General features: G+C 39.4%; 1 protein-coding gene across 4 annotated transcripts; it reads right to left on the bottom strand.

The window, feature by feature from the left end:
* Nucleotides 1-191: 191 nt before the first annotated feature.
* dgkzb (diacylglycerol kinase, zeta b) lies at nt 192-27,516 on the bottom strand. 4 transcript variants are annotated; one of them, XM_059545804.1, is made up of 34 exons: nt 20,568-20,693; nt 17,921-18,909; nt 16,076-16,184; nt 15,812-15,907; nt 15,571-15,648; nt 15,420-15,476; nt 15,277-15,345; nt 15,125-15,196; nt 14,205-14,321; nt 13,838-13,909; nt 13,659-13,757; nt 13,493-13,575; nt 13,353-13,413; nt 12,965-13,078; nt 12,532-12,672; nt 12,303-12,381; nt 12,125-12,180; nt 11,958-12,020; nt 11,011-11,084; nt 10,549-10,660; nt 10,265-10,464; nt 10,091-10,191; nt 9,886-9,965; nt 9,059-9,128; nt 8,824-8,864; nt 8,544-8,734; nt 3,678-3,785; nt 3,281-3,349; nt 3,151-3,182; nt 2,714-2,763; nt 2,497-2,617; nt 2,380-2,416; nt 2,195-2,294; nt 192-1,337 (listed from the first exon to the last, which is right to left on the bottom strand). In XM_059545804.1, exons 2-34 carry the CDS (start codon nt 18,862-18,864, stop codon nt 1,221-1,223), a joined length of 3,813 nt encoding a protein of 1,270 aa, XP_059401787.1. In that variant the 5' UTR covers nt 18,865-18,909; nt 20,568-20,693; the 3' UTR covers nt 192-1,220. The 4 variants fall into 4 exon arrangements, with proteins under 4 accessions (XP_059401787.1, XP_059401789.1, XP_059401788.1 ...); XM_059545806.1 differs by having other exon boundaries at nt 13,659-13,754; XM_059545805.1 differs by having other exon boundaries at nt 17,921-18,865; nt 20,568-20,688.

Genomic DNA, 27,516 nt, shown 5'->3' with positions numbered 1-27,516 from the left:
TTTTAAAATGTTTGACGGTTTATATACATGTATCATCTATTTGGAATTGCATAGCAACTCATACAAAGCACTGACAAAATACATATTCATAAATCATAATGACATCTCACCACAAACACACGATGGCAATACTGACAACACAGCGTTGTCAAATGGCTGCTTTGTTAAAAAATAGTCAATTGTACATGTACATAAAGTGACCGGGTTGTATATACACAAATTTAAGCCACACACCATGATATAAATATATCTGTTACCCAGCCATTTGTCAGTGAAAATGTGATATATCATCTTAAAACTCTGCTTTGTTAGGAGAGTTTTCTGCGTATTTATCGAGATCAATTTGATCAGAAACCAAAACTAACAAGTTCAAGTTGCTGCATGACTTAATAAATTCTGTAAAGAACCTAAAATCACACTGGTGAGAAGAAATTTTCATTCAAATTTGTAGCAGTCAGTGCAAGCAATGCTAAAAGATACAATCCCATTCCTGAAGGAAACTTCATTCATTTAGGTGAACATTAAAGGCAAATCTATTGACTAAGACACGCTTACAATTTATAATATAATGGTGAATTAAGAATTGATTTAATGCTATCTAAGGTTGTAATTAATGGAATGTTTTCACAAAGTTCAAGCATTTACCACAAAGAGAGTAACTGGCTATAAGCAACAGCTGAGGAAGCATTCTTAAATGCAGGAGGCTATGAAAACAACGTCTCTGTCTCGAATCAGAACAAACATGTGAAGTGGAAGCCAGGCTAGAGGAAGTTTCCAGTGGATTACAGTCACATAAAATCTGTAAAACCTTTAGATATGCAATCAGAATTTTTCAATTCAGACATTCATAAATGTAATCAGAAGCAGTGGAAACCTCTCCTGTTAATCTCTCGTGAGGTTTGTCTGGTTTTCTTTATAGTAGTTTAGTAAAAGCCACTTTCATACATGGTAATTCATCCCTGAAATTCCCAAAATTTTGCACATTGTGTCCTAAGGAGCGGAGTGGTGCAGTTTTGTGTAGAGCTGAAAGCTGGACGTGACGTAACAAACTCATGCATTCTGAAACATGACACTGTCTTTTTGGCACTGCAATCAATTCAGAGAGCAACAAGCTTATTTCTGCACACGTGCTGCCTCATAGCATCACTAGCGTGTGGCCGCTAGAGCAGATAAGACTCTGTGGTTTGGTGGTGGATGGAAAAGATAGTTCCAGAGGCCGGTCACACAGCCGTCTCATGGTCCTCTCTCTGGATCATCTGGTGGTGTTGTCGGTTTTCCAAGTATGCAGCCAACTCCATGTCTTGAGCTCTTTCTGCGTACATCTTTGGAGTTTCACCCTGCAGAATGGCAAAAATATTTTTACTTATTTAATCAATTAAATTATATTTATTTAATTAGACTTTATTTTGATTTTAGGAATGGCTGACTGATTTTAGGAAGGAAGGAATGAATAAATAAATACATAGAGAATTAAACAAATTAAATAAACAAACAATTATGATAATGAAGGAATATTATTACTAAAATACATTATTTCTCTTATTTAATGCAATATTTCTATTTATTCATTTTTTAGCCAATAAGTTTTTGCATTTATAGATCAAACAAATCAACAAAATTATGATAAAGTAAGATAAGGGAAAGACATTTTTCTTATTTTTTTGCCACCTTTTATTTATACACATATTTGCCAGTATAAATACAAATAAATAACTGACATTATAATAATAATACAATAATAAAATGATAATACATCATTTAACTGAGTTTCAAACGATGGCTGTGAGGTCACATGGTCATATATATTTGCATATGCCCGCCTCCAGAGCACATCGCCCATTAGTAATACATCATCGCAACACAGGCTCCGCCCACTTCAGTTGTTTATCAAACGCAAACAGAACCCATTGACGTATTTACATACAACATGACAGACAGAAGAGTAAAAGGAGGTTCAGCCCGTTTCCATCATCTGTACATTTTCAGAAGCTAAATAATTTCATAATGTTTTGTCTGAAAATATCTTTTTATATGGATACTGATTCAAAACACTGACACACAGGCTATTAGTGCAAACCTCAATGAACATATAAAAATAATTATAAAACATATCGTGTCTACTTTGAGTGTTTAAAAATCATTCCAGGAAATAAGAAATAAGTTAAAGGTATGAGGTCCATTTGAATGTTCTCACCTGTAGATCTGTCTTCATGAGGGATGCACCAGCCTCCACCAGGTAACAGCAGATGGTTCTCTGGCACAGCGTAGCTGCCTTATGCAGGGCCGTCTCCCCTCTGAATAAAAAACACAGAGAAACCCCTCCTAACCATTATGATTGTCATTATGATCCCTTTCACCCCAAATTAAAGCACTACTTACGTTGATTTTTCCGTCACATCCAGGATGCAGACCGGAGCTGTTCACCAAAAACAGTGAGAGATAATTAGAAGTGAGACACAAGTCTAAAGTCAAAACTCAAAAGTCCCACCGACTCACCATTATCAATGATATACTTCACAATCTCTTTACTGCCTGAAACGACTGCATGATGGAGGAGGCTGCGGCCAAAACGGTCCTGGACCAACAGGTCTGCCCCTTCTTCATGCATCTGAACCAGCTAAGAGCACGAATGACCAGATCAGAAGTCCATGAGGTCTGCCAATGCAGTTAATGTATGGATGGTAGTGATGGAATTGATTATTTTTATAAATACCTTTTCGATGTTGTCAGAGTTCACGGCATCAAAAAGCAAACTGATTGATTCTGAAAGACATGAAACGAAATATGAGTGCTTTTACTCTAACAAACTGGTCTAGGTCATTTTAGAAAATGCGTGAATGTGATGATATATTTTATAAAATAATGTCATATAAAATAATAATAATAATTGTATATTTATAATAGTCTATGAATACTTTTTTATAATAAATAAATGTATTAATTACCTATTATATATATATATGGAAAGAAATGGAAAAAAAATATTTTACTAAAATATATAATATTTTTAAATATATTTAAGTTATATTTTAATAATGATTATTATAATAATTTATTGTATTAAACAAATAAATGCTACAATAAATATAATAATAATAAATAAATATGTATATATGCTGTATATGTGTGTGTGCGTGTGTGTGTGTGTACCTTGATCACTGTCATTCCAGCCCGAATCTAACCTGTGAAATTAAAACTTAATATTAACACCACTATTCATAATCAAAACCAACCACATCTGCTCGTCTTACCAGATATTATTATTAAATATTGTATATACCTTGGCACATTCACTGAGTCCTCATCAAGTGTGTTTATTCGATTCAAATTCTTCATTTTTGCTCCCCTCCTTCAAGACGAAAGACATTGGGCAAAGACAAGCTTATGTAAGATTTTCATTTGAAAATGGATATCTTCTGCCCCTCTCACTAACAAAAGAAATGACACTCTGGTGCTATGGTATATTTTAAAGTACCATGGTATTATTGTGCCATTGTAGAGTACTTTTGTTGTGAATGGGCATTACAGAGCCCTAATTAAGAACATGGAATCATGGGATGGATAACTTTGTTAGCTTAGTAATGATACTTGCTATAAAAAGTACAAGGCATAATCCTGTTTTCATGGAAACAATCACAGCTTTGAATGTGAAGGTCTGAGTTAAACCACAATTGTACCTGCACAAGCCTGGCTTTGTGGGAGTCTCTGGATTGCTAGCTTGCACGTGTGAGTCGATATCCGTGCTCACGCTTTCCGCTTGGCCTTCAGCATGCGTCTGGTGAACCCTGCGAGAGCATGATGGGGCGGACAGACAACAGAGAAGACGATGACCCGGAGTGTTTACATGCTGTGGGGGGCGGGGAAAGTCAATGTTTGTGAGATGTGTATAATTTACTGTAACAGAACAACTGCTACAATGAGGTCTGACAGATGGGATGTGTTTTTTCAGCGATCTGCTGTGAGTCAGGCAGGGGGTGGGGGAATGTAAACACAGATATATGAGTGTTTAATAGCAGGGGCCTTTATGAAGGACTGTCCTGTCTTGGATGGGCTCACATTTGAGTAACACACAGATTTGTGCTCGCTTGCAGGAGGCTTTGTCTCTCACTCTCTCTGTCTCGCCATCAGATGTGCACGCAAATACAGAAATGAAAAGACTTCCCCTGAGGGAATAGACTAGTGCTGAAGAGCAACTGTCTTTTGTTTTTTTTTAACAGGAAGTATTGCATTCGGTTCCGTCTAGTGATACATATTTACTGCACACACACAGGCTTCTCTATACATGTATTTATTTGGGACATACCATGTATTACACATTATGAAATTCATGTCACTTTTTATTTAAATTGTTAGGCTAATATAATTTATATGTATATATTATTTATAGGTGTATATGTATTTATGATATAATACTACAATAATATTGTACATGCATAATATTGTACATAAAATAGTTTTATTTAAATAATTCAATAATAGTTTATTTATTTATTTCATATAAATAAATAAATATAATAATATAACATAAAATACATAATATAAAATTGATTTATATTTCATATTTAAATCATAAAAATATTTCATTTATATAATTTAAATATTAATTATAATTATAGACTTATAATAGTTTATTGTGTCAATAGCAACAAAAGATTTAGTAAAGTTTTTACTGAAATTGTTATGCTAATATATTTTATGTGCAAAAAAATAGATACAATAAAAGCTATTTTATTATATAATAATAATTTCGGATATTTCAATGATTTAAGATACTTTATAATAAAAATTAATTTGGTAATAAATGTATATTTATAAAAGTTTATTGTATTAATATTAACTTTGTTTCTAATAAATAAATAAATATATATATTTAAATATTTATTTGTAATGAAAACCCCTTTTCTAGTGGTTTCAGACATTTACACCCCACTATATATTATATTGCTGTATATTATTGTTGGGGACTTCCTACACTTATAAAAAAAGTGCTGTGATAGGACCATAGTAATGGCATTAGATGGTAATATTCTGTTACTGGAAAATTAATCCAAAAAACAACATAATATTAATTCCATTAATTATTTCTGGTACTTTATGTAAGTGCATTTGTCACAGTGTCTGGGTTGTGTCCCTGGGTTTCCACTAGATGTCCTCCTTTCTCACGGTGTCTGTCACTTTATCACTTCCTGTCTCCTTATTTGGTCACCTTCCTCCTTGTTTAGTTAATTGATTGTTCCCCACCTGTCTCCTGTTTCCCCATCATCCTTTTGTGTATTTATACCTGGTCTGTCTGAGTCTTAGTCACGGAGTCCTTGTTTAATGTTGAGGTTATTTCATGTCCGTCGCCTTGCCTTGCCTTGCCTTGCCTTGCCTTGCCTTGCCTTGCCTTGCCTTGCCTTGCCTTGCCTTGCCTTGCCTTGCCTTGCCTTGCCTTGCCTTGCCTTGCCTTGCCTTGCCTTGCCTTGCCTTGCCTTGCCTTGCCTTGCCTTGCCTTGCCTTGCCTTCGTGTCTTGTATGTTTGGATATTCTGGTTTTGACCCTGCCTGGACTGTTTACCCCTCTGGATTACCCTTTGAATAAATATCATACCCGCACTTGGTTCTCTCTCTCCTGTGTCCTCTGTAAAACCGATCGTGACAGAAGGACTCCGTCACTGCAAGAGCCAGCGGTATGTCGGCTTATGTCTCCTCCCCAGCCACAGTGCGGTAGAGGAGTGGATTTGAAGGAACTCGCCTGGTGGTTTTCCGGGGAACCAGAGGAGGTCGCCGAGGAGGGAGGGGTCGAGAGGATACTCAGCACCGCTCTCAACCAGGGCCGCCCTTCGACCCGGGGCTCGTGTGGGATGGATTAGAGCCACCGTCTCAACCATGGCGGACGGAGAGGAGAGAGGAAGCGCACGTCCGCCACAGTGGCGTCACTGCCCATGATGGCCGCTAGTCCAGCGCCACGAGGCAGGATGGACGCCAACACAGCACCACAACCCAAGGCGATCACGAGTCCAGCGCCACGGTGCAAGATGGCCGCCAGCTCAGCGCCAACGCCCAAGAGGGCCGCTGACTCATTCTTGGACTATTTCGCTACGCTGTCCAAGATCCTAGAGATTCCCAAGATGGTTGACGTCATGGCTGCTGAGCCAGCGCCACAGCACAAGATGGCCGCCAGCCCAGAGCCACAGCACAAGATGGCCGCCAGCCCAGAGCCACAGCACAAGATGGCCGCCAGCCCAGCGCCACAGCACAAGATGGCCACCAGCCCAGCGCCACAGCACAAGATGGCCGCCAGCTTGCAACCACAGCACAAGATGGCCGACTCAACGCCTGAGTCTCCAGACAAGGTGTCACCGACTCGCCAAAATAGAGGGCGGAGGAGGAGGAGACAGGCGTCTACCGTTCCTCAAAGCCCAGAGGACGTCCCCGAGGCGGTGCCCGATGCTGTTCCGGAGACCGAGGCGGTGCCCGATGCTGTTCCGGAGACCGAGGCTGTTCCGGAGGCCGAGGCGGTGCCCGATGCTGTTCCGGAGGCCGAGGCGGTGCCCGATGCGGTTCCGGAGGCCGAGGCGGTGCCCGATGCGGTTCCGGAGGCCGAGGCGGTGCCCGATGCGGTTCCGGAGGCCGAGGCGGTGCCCGATGCTGTACCGGAGGCCGAGGCGGTGCCCGATGCTGTTCCGAAGGCCGAGGCGGTGCCCGATGCCGAGGCGGTGCCCGATGCTGTTCCGGAGGCCGAGGCGGGGCCCGATGCTGTTCCGGAGGCCGAGGCGGTGCCCGATGCCGAGGCGGGGCCCGATGCTGTTCCGGAGGCCGAGGCGGTGCCCGATGCTGTTCCGGAGGCCGAGGCGGTGCCCGATGCGGTTCCGGAGGCCGAGGCGGTGCCCGATGCGGTTCCGGAGGCCGAGGCGGTGCCCGATGCTGTACCGGAGGCCGAGGCGGTGCCCGATGCCGAGGCGGTGCCCGATGCCGAGGCGGTGCCCGATGCCAAGGCGGTGCCCGATGCTGTTCCGGAGGCCGAGGCGGTGCCCGATGCCGAGGTGGAGGCCATTCCCGATGCGGTGCCCGAGGCCGCTCCCGATGCGGTGCCCGAGGCCGTGACCGAGGCGGTGCCCGAGGCCGTGACCGAGGCGGTGCCCGAGGCCGTGACCGAGGCGGTGCCCGAGGCCGTGACCGAGGCGGTGCCCGAAGCCGAGGCGTCTCAAGTCTCCACAGGCAGTCCAGAGTCGAGTCAGGTTCCAGTTGACCCTCCAGAGGCGAGTCAGGGGCCAGTGACCTCTCCAGAGTCAGGGCTAGTCACCGCTGGTCCTCCGGAGTCAGTGCCAGTCACCGTTGAACTCTCAGAGTCAAGTCAAGTCACTGGGTGGTCTGCTGCTCCGCCCTGTTGGACTCCGGCATCGACCACAGGGGCGTGGTGGTCATCTGCTCCACCCTGGAGGACTCTGGCCTTGACCACAAGGGTGTGGTGGTCTTCTGCTCCGTCCTGGGGGGCTTCATGTTGTTTTTTTGTTTTTTTTTCCTTTTGTTTTTGTGTTAATGTCTTTCCCTGTCCCTTTCTGTTAGTCTGGCCCTCTGTCCCTCCCCCTGAACCTCCTCCGGTCCTCCTCCCTCCTGGTCTTTCCGTGTTGTGTTTCATTCTGGTGCCTGTTCCCCATGTTTTTCTTTTCTGTCCCTCCCCCTGAGCCTCCACCTGTCCGCCTCCCTCCTGGTCTGTTTTGTGTCTGTCGTGGAGCGTCTGGGAGCCGCTCCGTAGAGGGGGGGTTCTGTCACAGTGTCTGGGTTGTGTCCCTGGGTTTCCACTAGATGTCCTCCTTTCTCACGGTGTCTGTCACTTTATCACTTCCTGTCTCCTTATTTGGTCACCTTCCTCCTTGTTTAGTTAATTGATTGTTCCCCACCTGTCTCCTGTTTCCCCATCATCCTTTTGTGTATTTATACCTGGTCTGTCTGAGTCTTAGTCACGGAGTCCTTGTTTAATGTTGAGGTTATTTCATGTCCGACATCTTGCCTTGCCTTGCCTTGCCTTGCCTTGTCTTCGTGTCTTGTATGTTTGGATATTCTGGTTTTGACCCTGCCTGGACTGTTTACCCCTCTGGATTACCCTTTGAATAAATATCATACCCGCACTTGGTTCTCTCTCTCCTGTGTCCTCTGTAAAACCGATCGTGACAGCATTCCCATTTGTTGTAGATAATAAAATAATATTATAATTATATATTCATGCTAAATCTACAACTCCTTTTGGCAAAATTTAAAAGAAATGACTCAAAAAATGTAGATATTTTTAGTTCCTTAAAGAATCATTTCTACACAAATGTTTTGTGCACTTTTGCTGTTTTTTTCCGAGGACATTCACAGTATTTTCATGCACACAGGCGAAGTTAAACCTGCCCACACACGTACTCTGCTAGTCGACGGTGATAAAATGATCTGCCAAAGTAAAAGGCAACATAAAATTGTACCTTAAGGCTGTGCAAAAACTGTTTGCAGCCCTAACAACATGAGTTGATACCATTTAACCACACATTTTGTCATCTGAAGTGACTCGTTTCAGTCTACCTGCACAGTGGAGAAGGCCCGGCCGAGCAAACAGGAAAAGCGAACTGCTCTGTGCTGTTGGAACATCCCTCCACAGTTTGCATCGCCCCCGGCATTCCGGGCGACGTGCCCGCCGTCTCCTTGGTGACCAGCTCTGGGTCCAAGATGAAAAGCTCATCCTGAGAGATCTCCGTCACATAGCTTAGATGCTCCTGCAGAGATATGCAATGCTGTAAGTTAAAAAGGCACAGTGTGACATGCAACACAGATGGAAAACATAAAAGTTGTCTTTTGTAGCTACCTGACCATGGTCTATTCTGTAGAAACAGTCGGCTGTAGTAGCTGTAAACAAACCAAAGACGGAAAAATGTGATTATGGGGTTTGCTAACATCAGGCTTGAAAGTTTTGGAAATGTCAAGAGCAATGGATCTCAGAAAAAAAAAGTTACTTATAATTATAACCTTTTTTATTTTGAGAGAGAGAGAAATTCTATGCTATTTTTTTTTTAAAGACAAATTTGAAATGCTCTACTTACAATCCAGGAAGCACCATTTTGGTGAAAGCTTTGGCATGTGCAGTGTGTCTGTATTCACACCATCCCCCTCCTAAAGAGAGAGAGACAGAGAGAGGAAAAATACACCGATAAAGTGCAAGTGAGCAATGGCTCATGTCCAAAATGGCCTCACTGTGTGAGTTCAATTAGTCACAACGTGTTTTTCTGACTGTAATTGAACAGCAAGTCAACGTGCAATGGCTGTCACATGCTCAATATCACATGTTTGGCAAGAATAGTGGTAATTATAGTGGAAAGTGACTCTTAAAAAGTAAAATACATCATTTATGTTTCAGAGACATGTTAATGTCACCACAGGAAACCGATTTCAAACTAAATTAAATGTATTTCTTTTCTTTCCAAGAAGTAGCATTAACACACAAGTATTCTTATTTAGCCAAGAATGACTCAGTTAAAGCAACCAATTTTACTAGAGTTATATATGATTGAAACAATATATTCCTGTAGTACAGGATGTAATCTTTTAGAAATTGTTTGGATTGTTTTGGTTTCACACCAAATGGGCAGAGTTGAAAATAAGGGCTTGATGATGTCAGTGAAAAGGAAAGTTGTTTTAGAGGTGGCGCAAGTTATAGTATTTTGACAGACTTTTTTGGGGATAACATACACAGATGAATCATTCACAATGAGACCAGAAACATTCATTAAGAAGGTAAATAGTCCGTTTGGATTTCATGTTGACTTTAAGCCAGACATTGACAGTTTAGATCCTCCCCTTAACCTTTGCCAATGAGGAAGGAGAGTGTAGCCAAATTGGCCTGTTGGCACATTTCTAAGCTGAAAAGCACCTCATGTAGCTTCTCGATATGCAGCCGACACGTCTCCAAATCACTGTTCCCGGGAACTGTAATTACCCCCATAGGATTCGCTGAGAAGGTGAAAGATAAGAGGAAACATAGGTTAGGGTTGCTTTAAATTAAGCCGTGTTTGAGAGCCAGAAACTTTTCCGGAAGTGCATGAAAAAGAGCGAGGACAAGGAGAAGAGATACTCACAGGCCTCTCTGAGCTGCTCCTTATCATAATGAAGAGCTTCATAATCACGCATGCTGATACGATTCACCCGGATCTGCACTTTCTCTGTGATTGGCTGCTGACTAGATCCAGAAGAAGAAAAAACTGTCAGATTGAATCTAGGATTGGATGCAATTTAGACTGACAGATACTGACTCATATAGTTGTGGTAGAGAGATTCTTCTCTTGGTCTTCTGCAGCATGTTGGCCTGGTTCCTGAGGGTGATGCGTATGACGGATGGAGCCAGTCTACAGGGTTCCCCATCCACCTGCACAGGAATGGGTTTAAAGGTTGTCAGAGTCACCTCCTGACACTGATGAAGCCTCTCGCCGTGTCCTCCAACCTGCAGCGTTGCCTATAGAAAGAGAGCAGCAACATTTGGAAGGATTCAAGGGTAAATGTAGAACAAATCCATTAAGGAACCAAAGCCAAGACTCACCAGAGAGGTCATGGTGAAGCCAATGACCTCAATGAGTCCGTCGTCATGTTTCTGTGGCCCAAAGTCATTGTTCTCACTCGGGTTCCCCCATGGCATCGTACCAGCACAATATCTACAGAACAAAAAGCCCAACTCAGTCAGGATAATCTGATTTTAATGAACTAGTATCTTGTGTCTAGATTATATTTTATCCTGGTATAAACATAATTCGGAACAGTGAATCTCTTTTATAATGAGGTTTTTAGTCCATGTTTCTGTCATGGTTTGATGACATGAAATTTGATGTCACTGGGATGAATCTGTCTTCCTGGCAAATAGAGTGAAGTTTCTTTTTTTCTTGAATTTCATTATGCCAAAATAAAGAGTATCTATATCAAATAGCACAAAATAGAAACAAGTATGTACATATAGGTAGTTACATAAGACATTTGTTTTGCACAGTTCTGTTTCAGGTCAGTTTACCTGGGGATGTTGAGGAACAGGAGGCACTGCAGTTTCATATCCTGCACTTTACTGGTTAGGTCAGTACCATCACACTGCACAGGAAATAAGAACAATCATACGAGGGAACATTGTTCGTTGTAAGTATTTGAGCCATTATGTAAAGTGCTTGTGTATATTTATTCATTGTGATTATAAGCTTCTAACCTGGTGAAATACTATTTTTATAACTTAAATATTATGATAGTAATCAATATAATGTTTTTATTTGTGTGTGTGTGTGTGTGTGTGTAAATATATATATATTATGTGTGTGTGTGTGTGTGTGTGTGTGTGTGTGTGTGTGTGTGTGTGTGTGTGTGTCTGATAAAATTGCTTACTGGTGCTGAAGTGAGTCTCAACATAACACATAAATATGCATTATTAAGATTAATATTATTAATTAGTGAAATGTAATGTTTATTAATATTTATTAACACACACACACATTTTATATATATATATATATATATACACATACAGTACATGAAAAAATATGTAAGAACTTTTATATATAGTTTTGTTCAAAATTTTACATACAATTAAAAAACAAAAATAAAAAATAAAAACGGCTGTGGGTCATCCAGGTTACAACTCCAGGAGTCAAGCATATTTAAACTTTTGAACGGGGTAATTTTTATAAATTCAACTATTATTTTCTCTTGTGGACTAAATGTTAATGTCTTTTATGTAAAATATATCTTATTCAGGTCAGCACTAAATTAAAAAAATAACATGCATTTTGTAAGATCCCTTTTATTTTGGTAAGATAATTAACATTTTGCAGATACGGCAAAGTGTGTGTAAAATTTTGACCACAACTGTATAAAATAAAATATAATAAAATAAAACAAATATATTTGAAATTTAAATACCTTGGTTCATATTAAATAAAAAGTGTGTACATTTATATATAGAATTGAACCTACCACGACCCTGATGTGTTTGGACAGATCTTTGGAGCTGCCCATCAGGAAGTCTGAGAAGGCTGTCTGCAGAGGAACACAGGTATTTGAGCACAAATCCTACATCTTATAAATTACAAAAAGAATAAACTTATAATATCTACATGACTTCATTGGACAGACACACTCACTCCTGCATAAAACATCTTATTGCGAAGTCGACTATTGAATCGTTCAGGTTTAGCCTCTGCGGAAACAAAACAACATCTTAGAAATGTGAAGTCTTTCTCAAATTGTAGATTTTTTATACATTATGCAGACTTTAATTTCAGAAACCAAATTCAAATTCCACGAGTGAGTGGAGCACACCTCGGGATTCGTGAAACTCCAAGGTCACACGTGCATCAAATCCGAGGCTGAAGTAATTGTTGAAGACGTTAATGGGAAGCTGAAATAGACATGGAGTAGTCATAAGCTCATCCTTACCATTCATTTCAACTATTAAAACACTTTACACCATCATCCTTGATTTGTTGTGAAGCTAGAAGGATGGCATTCTTCTGCTAAAGTCTAGCGCCCTCTACTTGTGTCAGCTGACCTTGTCAGTCTGCTGTTCGTCTCTTTCCTCTTCACTGGCCTCTAAGTTGGGTTCCACAGTCAGATTCCATCGGTCCAGCTGGACCATGTTTCCATCTTCTACATGAGACAAGATCTTGGACACCGGTTCATCTGTGTAGCCCTGACAAGTACACACAAGTACACACATTTTCAAAAAACAATGGAAAACTTGTAATGGTTAACAATTTGTGGGACCATTTTCTCTTGTTATGCCACTTTAACAATGGTTAGAAAATTAAATGTTTAAGCCACAAACCTGCAAAACAAAACTTTACAGGAGCTGAAGCTAAAACCTCATCTTATATTCGAACATCAAAAAAACAAAAACAAACAAAAAAAAACAAGAGGAGGAAAAGAAATATACTAATTAACGTTTATAAGAACATAAAATCCAAAAGTATTCAGGTTCGTACCCCGCCCCAGTTGAGAGTCCTGGCCAGGTCGTTTCCTGTCCCGAGGGGAAGCACGGCCACGGCGGGTTGGGGGTTCAACTGGATCTCATCCAGCACTGAGAGAATCCAGCCAACCTGTCCGAACAGAGCATATAAATCATGTGATGGACCCCATGAACTTTCTTTTAAATTCATTTAAATTCAACAGATGAATGAATCTAGCCATTATCTGAGAGGTTGGCTTGGATCAGTCAGTATTATTTTAGTAGTTCAAATCAGTTTCAAGTACTAGTCACACATTGCATCATTGGAAAATTTGCATACTCTGCACATACTGAAACCATATGAGCAGAAATGATATTTCCCACCATCTGGTTTTATCTAGATAAGAGCACAAAATTTGACTAACCGTTCCATCTCCGCCACAAACGAGGATACGCAGGTTTTGCACTTTGCTGTACATTTCTAACCTTAAAAAGAGGAAGAGAAAGTGTGAGAGAACAGGCTCAGAATGAAGAAAGAAATAAAGTTTGATCTATCACCTCTTACCCCTCTCTCGGACCTCCCTGAGTGAGGTCGAACACTTGCCGGGGGTTTAGATACCACATGAAAGAGCGGATGATTTTCATTCCCTTCATAGAAAACAAGATGAAATGCTATTATGTGGCTGTAAAATAACAGATAAGCGCTAGGAACATTAAGCTTCGGTTCTGACCTGGTTTCCACCACTCTTCGGATTGACAAACACCAGCAGAGGCTTCATGTGCTGAGAAGGAATCGGTCTCACAACAAAGTTCTTCCATTTGCCATCCTGCTGAGAATTAAATACTGAAATCTTGTCACATATAAAAGCATACGACTTTAAAAGTTTAGATGTTCAGAGGTGTTTGCTACCTCTGTGGTTTTCTTGCAGGGTTTGACCTTCAGAGATGTTTTCTTCTTTCTTTTACTGCTCTTCAATGATGCCTGTATAACAGGGACGGTTATTTTATATAGACATGTTTACATTTGAGCTCATCAATGCTGATGACCTCCTTTCACAATGTCCAAACCATAAAACACTGTCTGGAAGACGTTGTCAGTTGATGCATCATAAAATTACATCACTTTTTAAAATTTATTTGGAAGATATACATATAACATTTAAAGGTTTTAGGTTGATGAGATTTTTGAATGATTATGAATGTCTGTTTGATCAAAATTACAGTAAATATAATGGTAATATTGTGTATAAACCCGTTTTCTTCAGGTCAGGTGATACCTGCTGTCTGCGGACTCTGATGATCCAGGTTGGAGGGATGATCACAGCCGTGTGAGCCCCGAGGGAACACGTCTCTTCGATTTTCTGCAGCATGAAGCAGCTCACCTTGTTGTGATACTGTAAGACACATAGCAATGTGCACTGATATTACCATACTTGAATATGCATTTAGTTAAATTAAACCAGCCACTTTTTACACAAACCTTGTTACATTAGCTAACAGTCCAATGCCCATAAAGATACTAGATGATTAGTAATAGCTTATAAACATTTACAAATGATGAATAGTTTCAACTTCAGATTGGGTACTGCAAAAAAAAAAACATGAACAACTAATTAATAGATTCTTTGTTAAGATGTTTAAAAAGAGGTCTAGACAACAAAGAAAGACCAACAAATGAAGATCATATGAACTGAAAGTTTACTGAAAATTCTAAGCTTTTCAATTTACACAAAATAATCATGTTAATCATTAGTAAACATTAACAAGAACATTATATCAAATTTCTAGCTATGTGAATATGTGTTAACTAATGATATGTTAAGCATTATATAATGTTTGTTAATGATTTATAAATGAAAGTTATTATAAAGTGTTATAAATGTAGTTTATTCCTGAGAGAGCAAAACTGAATTTTCAGCAGTCATTATCTTCAGAGTCACATTCAGAAATAATTCTAATATGATGATTTGCTGTTCAATAAATATTTGTTATTATAAGTGTTGAAGACATTTACTGTGAAAAGCATGATGCAGCAATCAAAGAAAAATCTTTACTGACACTTTTGATCAATTTAATGCATCCCTTGCTGAATAAAAGCATAATTTTCTTTCAAAAAAAAAATTTAAATCTTCCTGAACCCAAACTTTTGAACAGTAGTTGAAAAAAAATGATTTCTGATCAGATTTGCAACACTTACTGCTTGTTTACACCACGAGCAGCTGATGGCCACAATTTCTTTACTGTGGAAGGAGAATTTCTGCTGGAAACCCTGAGGAAAGTGAGTGAAAATAGGCCATAAATACTTTCTGGATGATTACATGTTTCATATTTTATGAGTCTTGCACTGACCTTTCCACATTGCCGGCATTTTCCATCTTGCCGTCTCCTATGGACCCAGTGATGTCTCATATTTGGAGTCTGAAACACAAACCAGCTCGGTTGTTTAACAAAACTAAATGATAAAGCTCATTTGAATGGACTAAAACCCTTACCTCTCTGACATTTTTCAACCCTGGATCTTTAAATGATGGCTTACACCTAAAGTTAATCTATAAGGTATAGTAAATTTCATTTGTTAAATGCATCATCATTAAATGCATCATCATTTTGAAAACGTTTTCAGCTTTACAACAATCATCTAACCTTTTCCAGCTGATACATGCATACAGTGTGAACAGCTATTTTGCAGGATGCACATTTGTGGCGAGGAAGAGATTTTTGCTGAGAAGAGAAAATGAAAAGAAAAAAACAAAACAATTGGCATCTGAATCTCTGCATATAACATCTGACCAGTAGAGGGAGCTCGTGTGCGGAGATTCTTTCATGAACACCACTATACATTTTGCTGTTGATGGTTTTAAGAATAAAAATATGTGTCACTTACCAGTGACTTTGCAAAACAATATGTCTCTCCAACGTAACAGAAATCTCCAGACGGACTGGTGTCAAACCACACGTGTTGACCAAACTGGGCATTTTCCTGTCCAAGACAATTAATCAGTAAGCTGAACATTAGTTACAGAAAGTTATGCATTACTGTGTCACGAGTTGGAGATGGGAGTTTTACTGTCAACTGCCATTGCGATAACTGAGAATGCTAACAACTGGAAAGCTAACTTGTTTGTTAAAATACAGATGAGTAACTCACAGTCCAATCCACAGTGCTGCAGATCTCTTTGTTGGGCTCACATTTGGCAGGTATCATGGTGCCGGATTGGGCAGCGTTATCCTGCACACCAGCCTTGGCGATGGCTTTCCTGACAAAAACACAGTGACAGTGACATTAAACAGACTAAACAGACTGTCTGTGTCCATCATATCCTCAAAAGCAAATACGTTAGGAATATCTTTCCTGAAATGATAGCATCTTTCCAGCCAGAATGCCTTGGCGGTCTCTTTAAATTGCATCTGTTTAATTCTGTATCAATCAATAAGACTATTTTCACCAGCCACCCACAAAGAACATTGTAGAGCATGGCTTGGAAATCTATATATTTTTTTATGCCTTTGATCAGCTTTTTGTACTACCATATTACACTGTGGATAACTAAAGCCAAGCTTATGTTATTTAGCTTACGGAATTTGGAAGATGCAGCACTGAATTTTATACTAAACCAAACTATGCAAATTAAAAATTGGTTGGTCTTTACTGTAACTTTATTTTATACACACCTATATAGAATCTGAGGGATCTATCTGTACATCAGTGTTCATGCTAAATGCTTTAGCAAGTTTTCAATTAAGTTTATGCAATGAAAAAATGGCAGATATTACCTCTAGCCTCGGGTGGGGCATTTCCAAGGATTTTTGTAATCATTTTGTAATCAAAACCTTGCTCACCCTGACCTTTATGTCCTAATCCCTACAGAGTGAATCAGTGATGCTTAGCCACCTGTTGATGAGAAGCCCACTGGGTGATCAGTAACGTTGATGAGTCACATGCCTCGCATTGTAGCAGCTGTGCTAATGAGCGAGAGCCATGGAGCTTGTATCCACGGGACTGAGAATGAGAAGGTCGATGAAATGAAAAGCTGCATTGCAACTGCCTGCTCTTGAATTCAATCTAAATGTTTAAACGCTTGAGAACTTAAGAAAAATATTGACTTGAAAGCGCTGACTTCGCAAGTGGAGATTCACATGTATTGAAAGTCATAATATCTAATCAGAAACCCTGTACATTGTGATATATTTATTGACATATTATATGACATGATGCAGCAACTGTCAAGCAACTTCCTTCCGCTGACCTCCAGCGATATAGTTGTTAGTGTGAATGCACCTTGGTCAGGGTTTCCCAAATCCAGTCCTAGAGTGACATTGCCCAGCAGAGTTTAGCTCAAGCCCTGATCACCTACCTGTAATTTTTCTAGTAACTCTGAAGACCTTGATTAGCTTACTCTGATGCCTTTGATTAGGGTTGAAGCTAAACTCTATAGGGCCTTGGAACCTTGGCCTCGGTCATAATTAGTTTCTTTGGCTGTGCCCAAAAGCTGAAAATGCTACTTACCCAGGCAGCATACACTCTCAGAAAAAAGGTACAAAACTGTCACTGGGGCAGTACCCTTTCAGAAGATACTATGTATGTATATGATATAATATGTATTTTGTACCTTGGGGTACTGCCCCAGTGACAGCTTTGTACCTTTTTTCTGAGTCTAGTGGAGTAGGAAGGCAACAGCGCACATCTGGATTCTATGATTGCCACATTCTGTCTACTGAGATACTGAGATCTGATCGATTTTTGCATAGATATTTTGCTGCCATTGTCCTGTGTGTGCGATTCTATGAGAGTTTTGTTGTAGATCATTAAACCTTTATGCTGCCTCAGAAGTCAGTCTGCAATCAGTTTCAAGAGACAAGTCGTTGACTGGCAGGGCAGCACGGCAACAATTTGTATTGTTGTTCTTGGATTTTATGAAACCCTGTATATAATTTGCAAGCACAGCATGAAATAATAACAACTATACCCGACAACAGAAAAGGTTTTACATACGACAAGAATCCACTCCAAGACTCCAGCCTGGGATCGTAATAAGCTCCCAGGAGAGGATTGAGAGTCGAATGACCCTTGTAGCAAGTAGAGCTTCTTCGGTTCGGAAGCGGCAGGCCTCTTCCTGGCCAGGGGCTTCCCGCTTTCGAGATGGTGGAGACCCGTCGACGGCGCCTCCTCTGGCTGCTGCAGCAGTAACGGACATGCGGGCCCAGCTCCGCGTGGCCATAATGTGACGAGTTCCTCCGGAGGCAGCGGGGAACTCGGATAAGCGGGTGGGCCTGGACACGCTCTGCCAACACAGCCAGAGGAAGGCATTCCTGCTGGCATGAGACAGAGGATTCTTTGATCTCCCAGTCGGAAAAATCGGCCTCCTCCAAGCACTCCTTGTGCAGCCCCGAGTGATGACTCTCATCTGAGTGGCCGCTGGAGTCCTTGCTGTCACTGTCGCTGTCGCCTTCTGAGAGAAGCACATCTGTGTGGTTCCTGAACTCAGTGCTGCTTCCCTTGAGTTCCACCTGCCCTGGCAATGGACTTCTGCTCTCCTCATCCTCTTCCTCCTCTTCTGTCATCTGAATCAAGCTGGCCAACAGCATGGATGGACCCAAGAGGTGAGTGTCTATGTTGCGGAGCTTGCCCACCTTCTTCCGGCGTACGGCAAAGCGAGGATTGGTCTTTGGGGTTGTGGTGCTGGACCGCCGCCTACCACTGCTTTTCTGAACCAGCTGACTGCTAGCAATTCGAGGTAAAGCCTGAAGTTGGACGCTGGATCGGTGTCGCTGGGTCAACACAGTGGACGGAAGGCCTACACTGGAGCGTCGACGGGCACGGCTGGCTGGCACGGCAATGCTGGGCCTCCTGTGTCGACAGGGTTCAGGTACGTGGCCATCGTGCATGGCTTCTCTTGCCTCCTTCCTCTTAAAATGCCGTCTGAAAAAAGTGTCCATCCTGGATGGAAGAATACAGTTATTTTTCTAAACTTCCCCCTGAGGCTGTTGATTGAAAATGTAGCCTGTCAGCATAGCTAAACCATTTTAGCACTAAGTTCTAAAACTGCTGAAAGCTTGTTACACTGACCTCTATTGACCAAGATTTAAACCTAATTCTTAAAATGGAGATAATGTAACTAAAACGAAAACACATGCCCGTGCTTCCCGAAATTATCAAATTATAGGCAATTATATTATAAAAACACTAAATAACCTCATCAACAACAGACTTCACAACTCTATTAACAAGACTAGATTTGAGATTGCATGATTAACAGACAATGAATCTGATCTACTTAGTATGTCCTTTCGGTTAACTTAGTTAAAAACCCTGAAGAGCACTCTAACATCCACAACATTACATACACTATGCTGGTCATTTCAGAAGTGTCAACTAGACATGAGTTTATACTGGTCATTAGCATTGTTATGATTGCTTTGAATGTGGAAAGCTAACTCCGCCTGTCTTAGCACAGATTTTCCATGGGTTTACGCCAGGACAATTTGCCTTCCAAATCGCATTAATACTAAAAAAGCCAGTGGACTACAAAGGTGCATTGTGGGTCCACAGGTGATGACATCATGTCATAATGACGTGAAAGGCACTCAAGGAAATGAAGCTCTGCTTAGCTCATGAAGGTCCTGATTATCACACAGGGATGTCCAGGGCAGATTATAAGGGCTCTCTGACCCTTTAGTTGTGACTGCCTGTACTAATTATAGCAATGTAACTAGTCTATCTTATTTAGAGGCGGATATGACCTAGACACAACCCTCAGTGTAAAGAATGATACTTATTCGTGCAAAGTATTTTGTAGTATTATTTACAGTTAAAAAAAAGTGCATTTCAGTACAAACAAGTTTACCTTTAAAAAAAAGTTAATTACAAATTGCACTAAAAATAATTTGTGTCAATACTAAACACTTCTCTGTAGAAAAACAACTGTTCTTACTCACCAGGCAGAATAAGGAAGTCACACTCAACCAAGACATCTCTAGCAATGTAATAGTGAAGTGGATTCATTTAGTATCAAAAGATGAACTTAAACCAACAGTCTGAATATGAGTAGCTCCATCTAAATCAGTCAATAAACAAGATGGATAATAATATTACATAAGGATTAGTGGTTTGTTTACTCTGCAACAGATTTAATTAAAAAGCACAGCCAAAGACTATTTTAAGTAATTCTGACCTATATTGCAATGATTTTTAATATTATTTTTATGTTATGTTATATATAATGATTATATACTGTATATTGTGCGTGTGTGTGGGTGTATGTATGTGTGTGTGTGTGTGTATATGTATATATATATATATATATATATATATATATATATATGTAATTAGAAATATATATATATAATATGACAAACAGATAAGGTTTCTCTTAAAGATTTATATATATATATATATAATTGTGTTACAATATCTATGAATGTGTACTACTCAGCTGCACATATCACTTGTTTATGTTGGCTACATTTAGACAGATTTACATTACACAAAGCTTTATGCATGTAAAAAATAAACAATCATAATAATGCTCAATGTACCAGTACAAACACATACAAATCCTCCCTTAAACACTTAAAGTTCTGAAGCTTAACTCCGCAGTTCTAGTCTATCCAACATCAACAACAAAAATATATTATACAACCTGAGAGTTTAGCTCCCCGGCTCCTTCTCTGACCGTCTCTTCACAGTGAACTGACAGAGAAAGTCCAAGAGATGAACAGGTGAGTCAGCCACCCCCAACACACACACACTCTCACACACACACACACACACACACAAACACACACACAGCACTACACAACTCAAGCCTACAGGAAGAGGAAGCCTCACATCCACCCATAAACAACACCCGCTCACTGGGAAGCAGCAACAAACATCACAGAGGAAAGAGCCATCGGCTAGACAGGAGGGAATCCAGGGTGCATCAAAGCCTCCGGTTTAAAATAATGACCAATTATCAGCTTAACACTGGGAGTCTGTGCAAGACGTACACACCAGAGTATGCACTTCCTAGACTCCTAGATCATGTTCCTGGCACATATGGGGCTGACACCAGGTGATTTATAGGAACACAGTTAATGGTTTTATGATAATCACCTCCATCACGAACATTGTGCAAAGCTGCTTAAGAGAAATTATGCATATTGCTTAAGAGAAAGAGGACATAGCACTAATTCTGGCACGAAACAACCCGTGACATGCAACACCCACAGCTGTGAAGATGATTTGTGTGGTTTAACCCACGAGAGAAGTATCACATCTAAACAGCATGTAGGTTTTTTAACCATTGTAAAGCTAATCATAAAGATGATGGCTTTAGTGAGGACACCTTGGGTCTATTCGCGTCCTCTAATAGGACGACAACGTGATACCACTCCACCCCAAAAGCACAAAGAGTGTCATTTCCATTTCAAGGCCCTCGTGCTGTTGCATTATGGATCATCGCAAGAAAACACAGGCGAGGGGTGAATGTGCTTGAATATCAATTCGGCGATCTATAACGACATCTATTCATAATCTTTTATCAATTTTTTCTAGGCCACAAAGTCTTCTTGTGTGTGTGTGTGTGTGTGTGTGTATACACTACCATTAAAAAAACTGTGGTTAGTAACTTTTTTTATGAAACTAATAGTCAGCAAGAATTTACATTAGAGATGTTTACATTGTTACAGAAAATTCCTATTTCTAAAAAATGCTGTCCTTTTGAACTTTTTATTCATTAAAAAATCCTGAAAAAACATTTGCATGGCTTCCAGAAAATATTATATAAGAATATAATATGATACTATAATGCGAAATGTTTCTTGAGCACCAAATCAGCATATTAGAATGATTTCTGAAAGATCATGTGACACTGAAGACCAGAGTAATGCTGAAAATTCAGCTTCGCATCACAGGAATAAATTACATATTAAAATGTATTAAAATAAAAAACTTGTTGTTTTTAATTGTAATAATATTTCACAGTATTTCTCTTTTTACTGTATTTATTTATCAAAAACAAAGTCTTGTTGAGCAAAAGAGACTTTTACAATCAATTAATAGACTACATGACACCAAACGTCTTAAATCACTAGATTTGCCTGGAGTACTATTTATTTCTAAAGAGTAAGAAATTCACAGTGGAAAACAATATATCTGACTTGCTTGGAGTCAAAATAATGCTAATTAATAGATCTGAAACCTTCAGTTAGCAGCTCAAATCAATAACAATTAGGCTACAGTTCACAACCTCTATTATCATTAGAGATATATATTTGGCATATAAGAATAGAGAAACAGAAATGTAAACCAACAAGATATCAGGCTTGCCCTATTTACTTTTTTACACATTCCTGGTTTCATTGTATCTGATTAATCAGTGCACACTATTTTTAACAATTCCCTCTTATTTTTCCCCCTGGATAAACTTCTCTGATGTTGCAGGAAAGCCGAATGTTGGATTGAACGGGAAAAGGATGGCAATGCCACCACCTGCTGGATAGGAAACACTGAGACCATCCTTTATACAAATGCATGACCTCTAAAGGTTCTCTATCCGCATACAAGAAATATATATATATATATATAACTATAGAAAACTCTCTCTCTCTCTCTTTTTTTTTTTAAATACTTTTAAGCTGCCCTGATTCATCTATTTCAGATTTACATATATCTCACGACGATAAATATTAACTGAATTTACACTAATGATCCTGTTTAAAAGTTATGTTTACTTGGTTCTTAATATGTTTTGTTGCCAACTTATGGCCATTTGGAGTATCTGTTTTATTTATTTGTTAATTTTTGCTTTGTTAACATTTATTTTGTCTTATGGAATATTGCAGATATTGCATCAATAAATAAAATATACAGATTTTTACTGCTTATTTTTTAAAGAAAATAAACATCATAAGGATTCTACAAAGGGTATGTGAATGTTAGAACATCTGTATTTACTATTTGAACAAATGACCACAAAAGAATGACAAAGGGTTTTTATAGAATGTCATTTACAACATTTTAGAAACATTTTGTAAAATGCAAATGTAAAGAATCATGCCATACCACTAATGATTTTTTTTTTTTACATGTCTTTAAATGGCAGCTTACCGTGCTTATTTTTAGAGCCTGTTTTAAATTACAGAGATTCACTGAATTTGTAGAGAATTTGTCATAGAATGTGTCAATCATGGTAAAAATACTTTGGTCAGTTGAAATCATGGTTATTTTAGTGTGTGTGTGTGTGTGTGTGTGTGTGTGTGTGTGTGTGTGTGTGTGTGTGTGTGTGTGTGTGTGTGTGTGTGTGTGTGTGTGTGTGTGTGTGTGTGTGTGTGTGTGTGTATTTGTTATGATCTAAAAGTTGCAGATACCAAAATTATTGGTAACAAAATAAAACCTCACAATTCTTGCTAATTTTGACACCAGAAAAACCTCAAACATTTACTTGATAAAAGTAAACACTCAAAACAAAGAAGCAAACTACAATCAATATAGGATCAATAATAAAAATAAAATAATACTTCATGTAAGACTACAGTATAGAATTTAGTCAAATAAAGTTATCAAATGTAAAATAAAACAGCATAGTCTTCACTGTATGAATTAGCTTGACTCTTAAGTTAAAAAAGTCATTGATTTGACAGAAGTAAGAGGGGTTTTTTTCTTTTAAGGATACATGTATATTAATTAGAGTGCTGTCACTTTAAGACCTGCTGCATGGATCCAATATACTGATCTGATATTCTCCAATTGTTTACATTAAGACAAAACCAACTGTGTTTACATGAATACATGCCAAACCCAGCATTTTGACATATTTTTGTGTGTATTTGACTGTTCAGGCATGCACCCGAAGCCCAAAGTATTTTGCTTGGCCATGTTCCCCTCCATCTTGAAGCACGCTCACAGAAAGCCACATGAAGAGCAGTGTATGTATTCTTTCACAGCTTAATCTTGTCACTGATTTTGTTAATTTTGGGCTTTTGTGGAGGGTCAGAAGCGCACGGGTGTAAAGGAGAGGAACAGAATGCAGCAGAATAAATGTTTTATTATGAGTCTGGTTATTTTCCACCACCAGACTTATAATGAAAAAGATTTTTTTAAAGTTTTAGAAATTGTTCCAAATCTAACACACCATAACTATAACGATACCTGCCGAGACGATACCATGTTTTTTTCAAGCTAATGAATTATTTAAACACACACAAACACACACACACACTGACAACCTATCAGAATCCATCCTGCTTTAGAGAGCCAGAAGCAGATGACACAACTGTAGCACAGACTTATAATAAGTTATTCTGTGTAGGTTGTGCTAATTGTACTATTTATAGTTATTGTACTCATTCCTTGCTGATACCGCAAAGAAAAAAATATTACACATACAGTCATCGTTTTCACACATATTCAGTCACCCACATAGGCCTAAAGATCTCCATTAGCCCACCCTGAGACTCTGACCCTGATCCACACTTAGCTCCAGCATAGAACGAGACGTTAAAGATAGATGCAGAAATGGGCCTGTTCCTCCACCGGGCGGAACAGTGGAGCCATGCAAATGAAGTCGTGCGAGATGAGCCACTGGGTGTGAGAGTGTTCAAGGAAACCTGTGTCTAACTACGACCTGAAAAAAAAGCTGTTCTTTGATGCAATCAGCACATTTAACAGCCGTTTGGATGCACAGGTCTTCCAGGCCCTGAGGAATCTGGTCTGAACTCTCTGTACCACAGTGATACACAACCTGTGTGCCTCAGGTGTCCTAGCCACGTATGCCATTATCAGATTACACACATCAACACGGTAGTGAACAGGTGCCTCATCAGCACACAGATCAGGTGGAGTACAAATACACACACAAACACACATCTCGAAGGCCTGGGGACTGGATGATGGAGAAATGGTCATTTATTTATTTATTTTAAAATCCGAATTTCATTATTAATTTTAAGTTCTATAATTACAACATATTGTATTTATTTTGTCCAAATTTTAATTAATTTGTCATGTGGCAAGTTTTAATGTTTAAAGGGATAGTTCACCCAAAAATGAAATGCCGTTTCAAACCTGTATTTATTTCTTCTGTGGTACACCAAAGGAGACACTCTGTACATATAATACTGCTTTTGTGCATAGAATGAATGCCAATGGAGTCCAAAACAACACTGGCCCCCATTTCACTGTGTGGACCAAAAACTGAAGAAAGTCATGCAGGTTTGGAATGAAATGAAGGTAAGAAAATGCTGAAAGAACTTTAAGACCTTGCTTTAAGGTCAGAAGGTTGCTTGCTTGGAGCAAACACCATTATCAAGGAAGTCGTGGCCTAGTGGTTAGAGAGTTTGATTCCTAACCCTAGGGTTGTGGGTTTGAATCTCAGGCTGGCAATAAGATTAGTTAGGTGTCCTTGAGCAAGACACTGAACCCCCAACTGCTCCCCAGGTGCTGCAGCATAAATGGCTGCCCACTGCTCTGGGTGTGTGTTCACAGTGTGTGTGTGTGTTCACTGCTGTGTGTGTGCACTTCGGATGGGTTAAATGCAGAGCATGAATTCTGAGTATGGGTCACCAACCATACTTGGCTGAATGTCATGTCACTTTCATTATCAATGAAAGCTAATCAAGAAAACTGAAATGCATGCATGAGTGACTGAACTTCTCACAGAACCAGACTATAAGTGAATTCTTCTTAAACTCACACTTGGAAAAACTGGTTTTTCGTGCTCATAAATAGAGCAAGGGAGCTTCCATTGTCTGTAGTGCAATGAAAGCCAACTGGAAAACCTGCAAAGAAAATTCCAGATTAACATTTTTACACAATCTTCTTCCGGCTGGAGTTATGTGATGCATCTGATTAGATACTCCTCTAAGTTTTGTTTGTGAAAGTTGTTCATAGTGGAAAGCAGAAAAGCAGGATCAGCAAAAAGCTTTATTTAGACTTTAACATTCTAGTAGGGCTTGCAGGCCGAGATGTTTGTGAAAAAATTATTTGACTGGAAATGTCAATATTAAACAGGAAATGACACGGGGAGCTTTTACCACTAAACCCAAAATTACACATTCTTTTATATTAAAGAACATATAGTTATGAAAGTGCAGAAGTCTTTATATCTGATTTAGGTCAACGGTTTTGAAAGAAAGAATGAATTAAACCATCAACAATAAAACCTGGCTATTTGGAGGTCAATACTAGTTGCACTAGCTAACCATCTAAACTCACTTACCCTTAAAATAACTTTTTTTTAAGTGTTTTAGAATAATAATAATAATAATAATAGCAAACTTAATTTTTGCTTTTAAGGGGACAATTCTGGACAATACAAAAATGCAAACCATGTCAGAATCATCAGTTATAAGTTAGTGCTGAGATGAAAAGATACAAAAAGAAACACACTTCCGTTTTCTCTGCTATTTCACATCCTCATATTATTAATGCCTTGTCTTAGTCTTTCGCAGGTACACACACAATGGAAAACCAGTTGAAAACACACAGATCTAAGTCACTTGAGGTGCATGAGGCCAGGAGCGTGGAGCACAGGTATACGCTGTTCTCCCAACAGGTCGGACAATTATAGTGCGTAATTAATTGCTTCTCTAATCCATTAAAGGCATCTATTTCCAGGGAACCACAGGAGATTGTAGGATTAATTTAGACGCCTGATGAAATTTCGAAAGCGACTGTCTTTAAAATAAGCTAAGGTGACGTCATAGGAGTAAATTTTTTTAATCAGAAAGAGTTACATTGAGGGATTCGGAAAAGTGTTTCACAAAGTGTTTCTTAGAAAGATGGAGAGTCACAGATTTCATGACCCCGGGACATCAGGTGGTGCCTTTTACCAAAGGGCTGGTCCAAGCAAAACGCAAGTTTAAATTGCAAATACACATCAGACGTGTGGTTTCAGTCACAAATGTTTGACTTAATGAAAGAGAAGAGACACCACAATTTCAAAAATGTATAATATTTCCATTTGGCATTTTAAGATGTTCAAAAGTAATAATAAATCATGTTAATTTAAAACTGAAGTTGAGTTAATAAAATAAAATAATAAATAAAATAGCTCATGAATCAAACCAAATAGCCACTTTTAGCCTTTAGAGTTGCTCAAATTAATTAAATTAACGAATTTAAAAATGGAAGTTAAGAATCCATAAAATAGAAATAGCATATGAATAACATTTTAATTAAAACACAAAAATGAAAATAGGCTAAATTTCAAACAAACTGTTCCAGTCACGAATGTTTGGAGTAAAGGGAAATAAAGACAAATGTTCTCTTTTGAACAACCTTGAAGTCAAGAGTTCATAAGAGAGCTCAAACATTTCACCCACCTTCTACCAAAGATCCGCAGTCCAGAGAAGTTCTTGGTGTTGTTGGGACTAGTTTGAGCTGCAGGGGTTGTGATGCACAGGTCTGAACAAGACGAGGATGCTGAATCTGGACCTCGGGGTTCTTCACCATCCAGGGGTCGGGACAGCCCTTCCAACTCTCCCTCAGTGTGCCAATTCGGCTGCTCCATTTCAGATGTGCAACCTGACTTCACTTGTCAGAACTTCACACACAAAGTTCACAGGAAGCCAGTCCATCCAAGTCTCCATAGCAGATGAAAATCAATA

The sequence above is a fragment of the Carassius carassius genome, chromosome 50 (genome assembly GCF_963082965.1).
Source record: "Carassius carassius chromosome 50, fCarCar2.1, whole genome shotgun sequence".
Classification (NCBI taxonomy): domain Eukaryota; kingdom Metazoa; phylum Chordata; class Actinopteri; order Cypriniformes; family Cyprinidae; genus Carassius; species Carassius carassius.
Note: the sequence above shows the minus strand (reverse complement) of the source record. Positions and strands in the feature narration are given on the sequence as shown.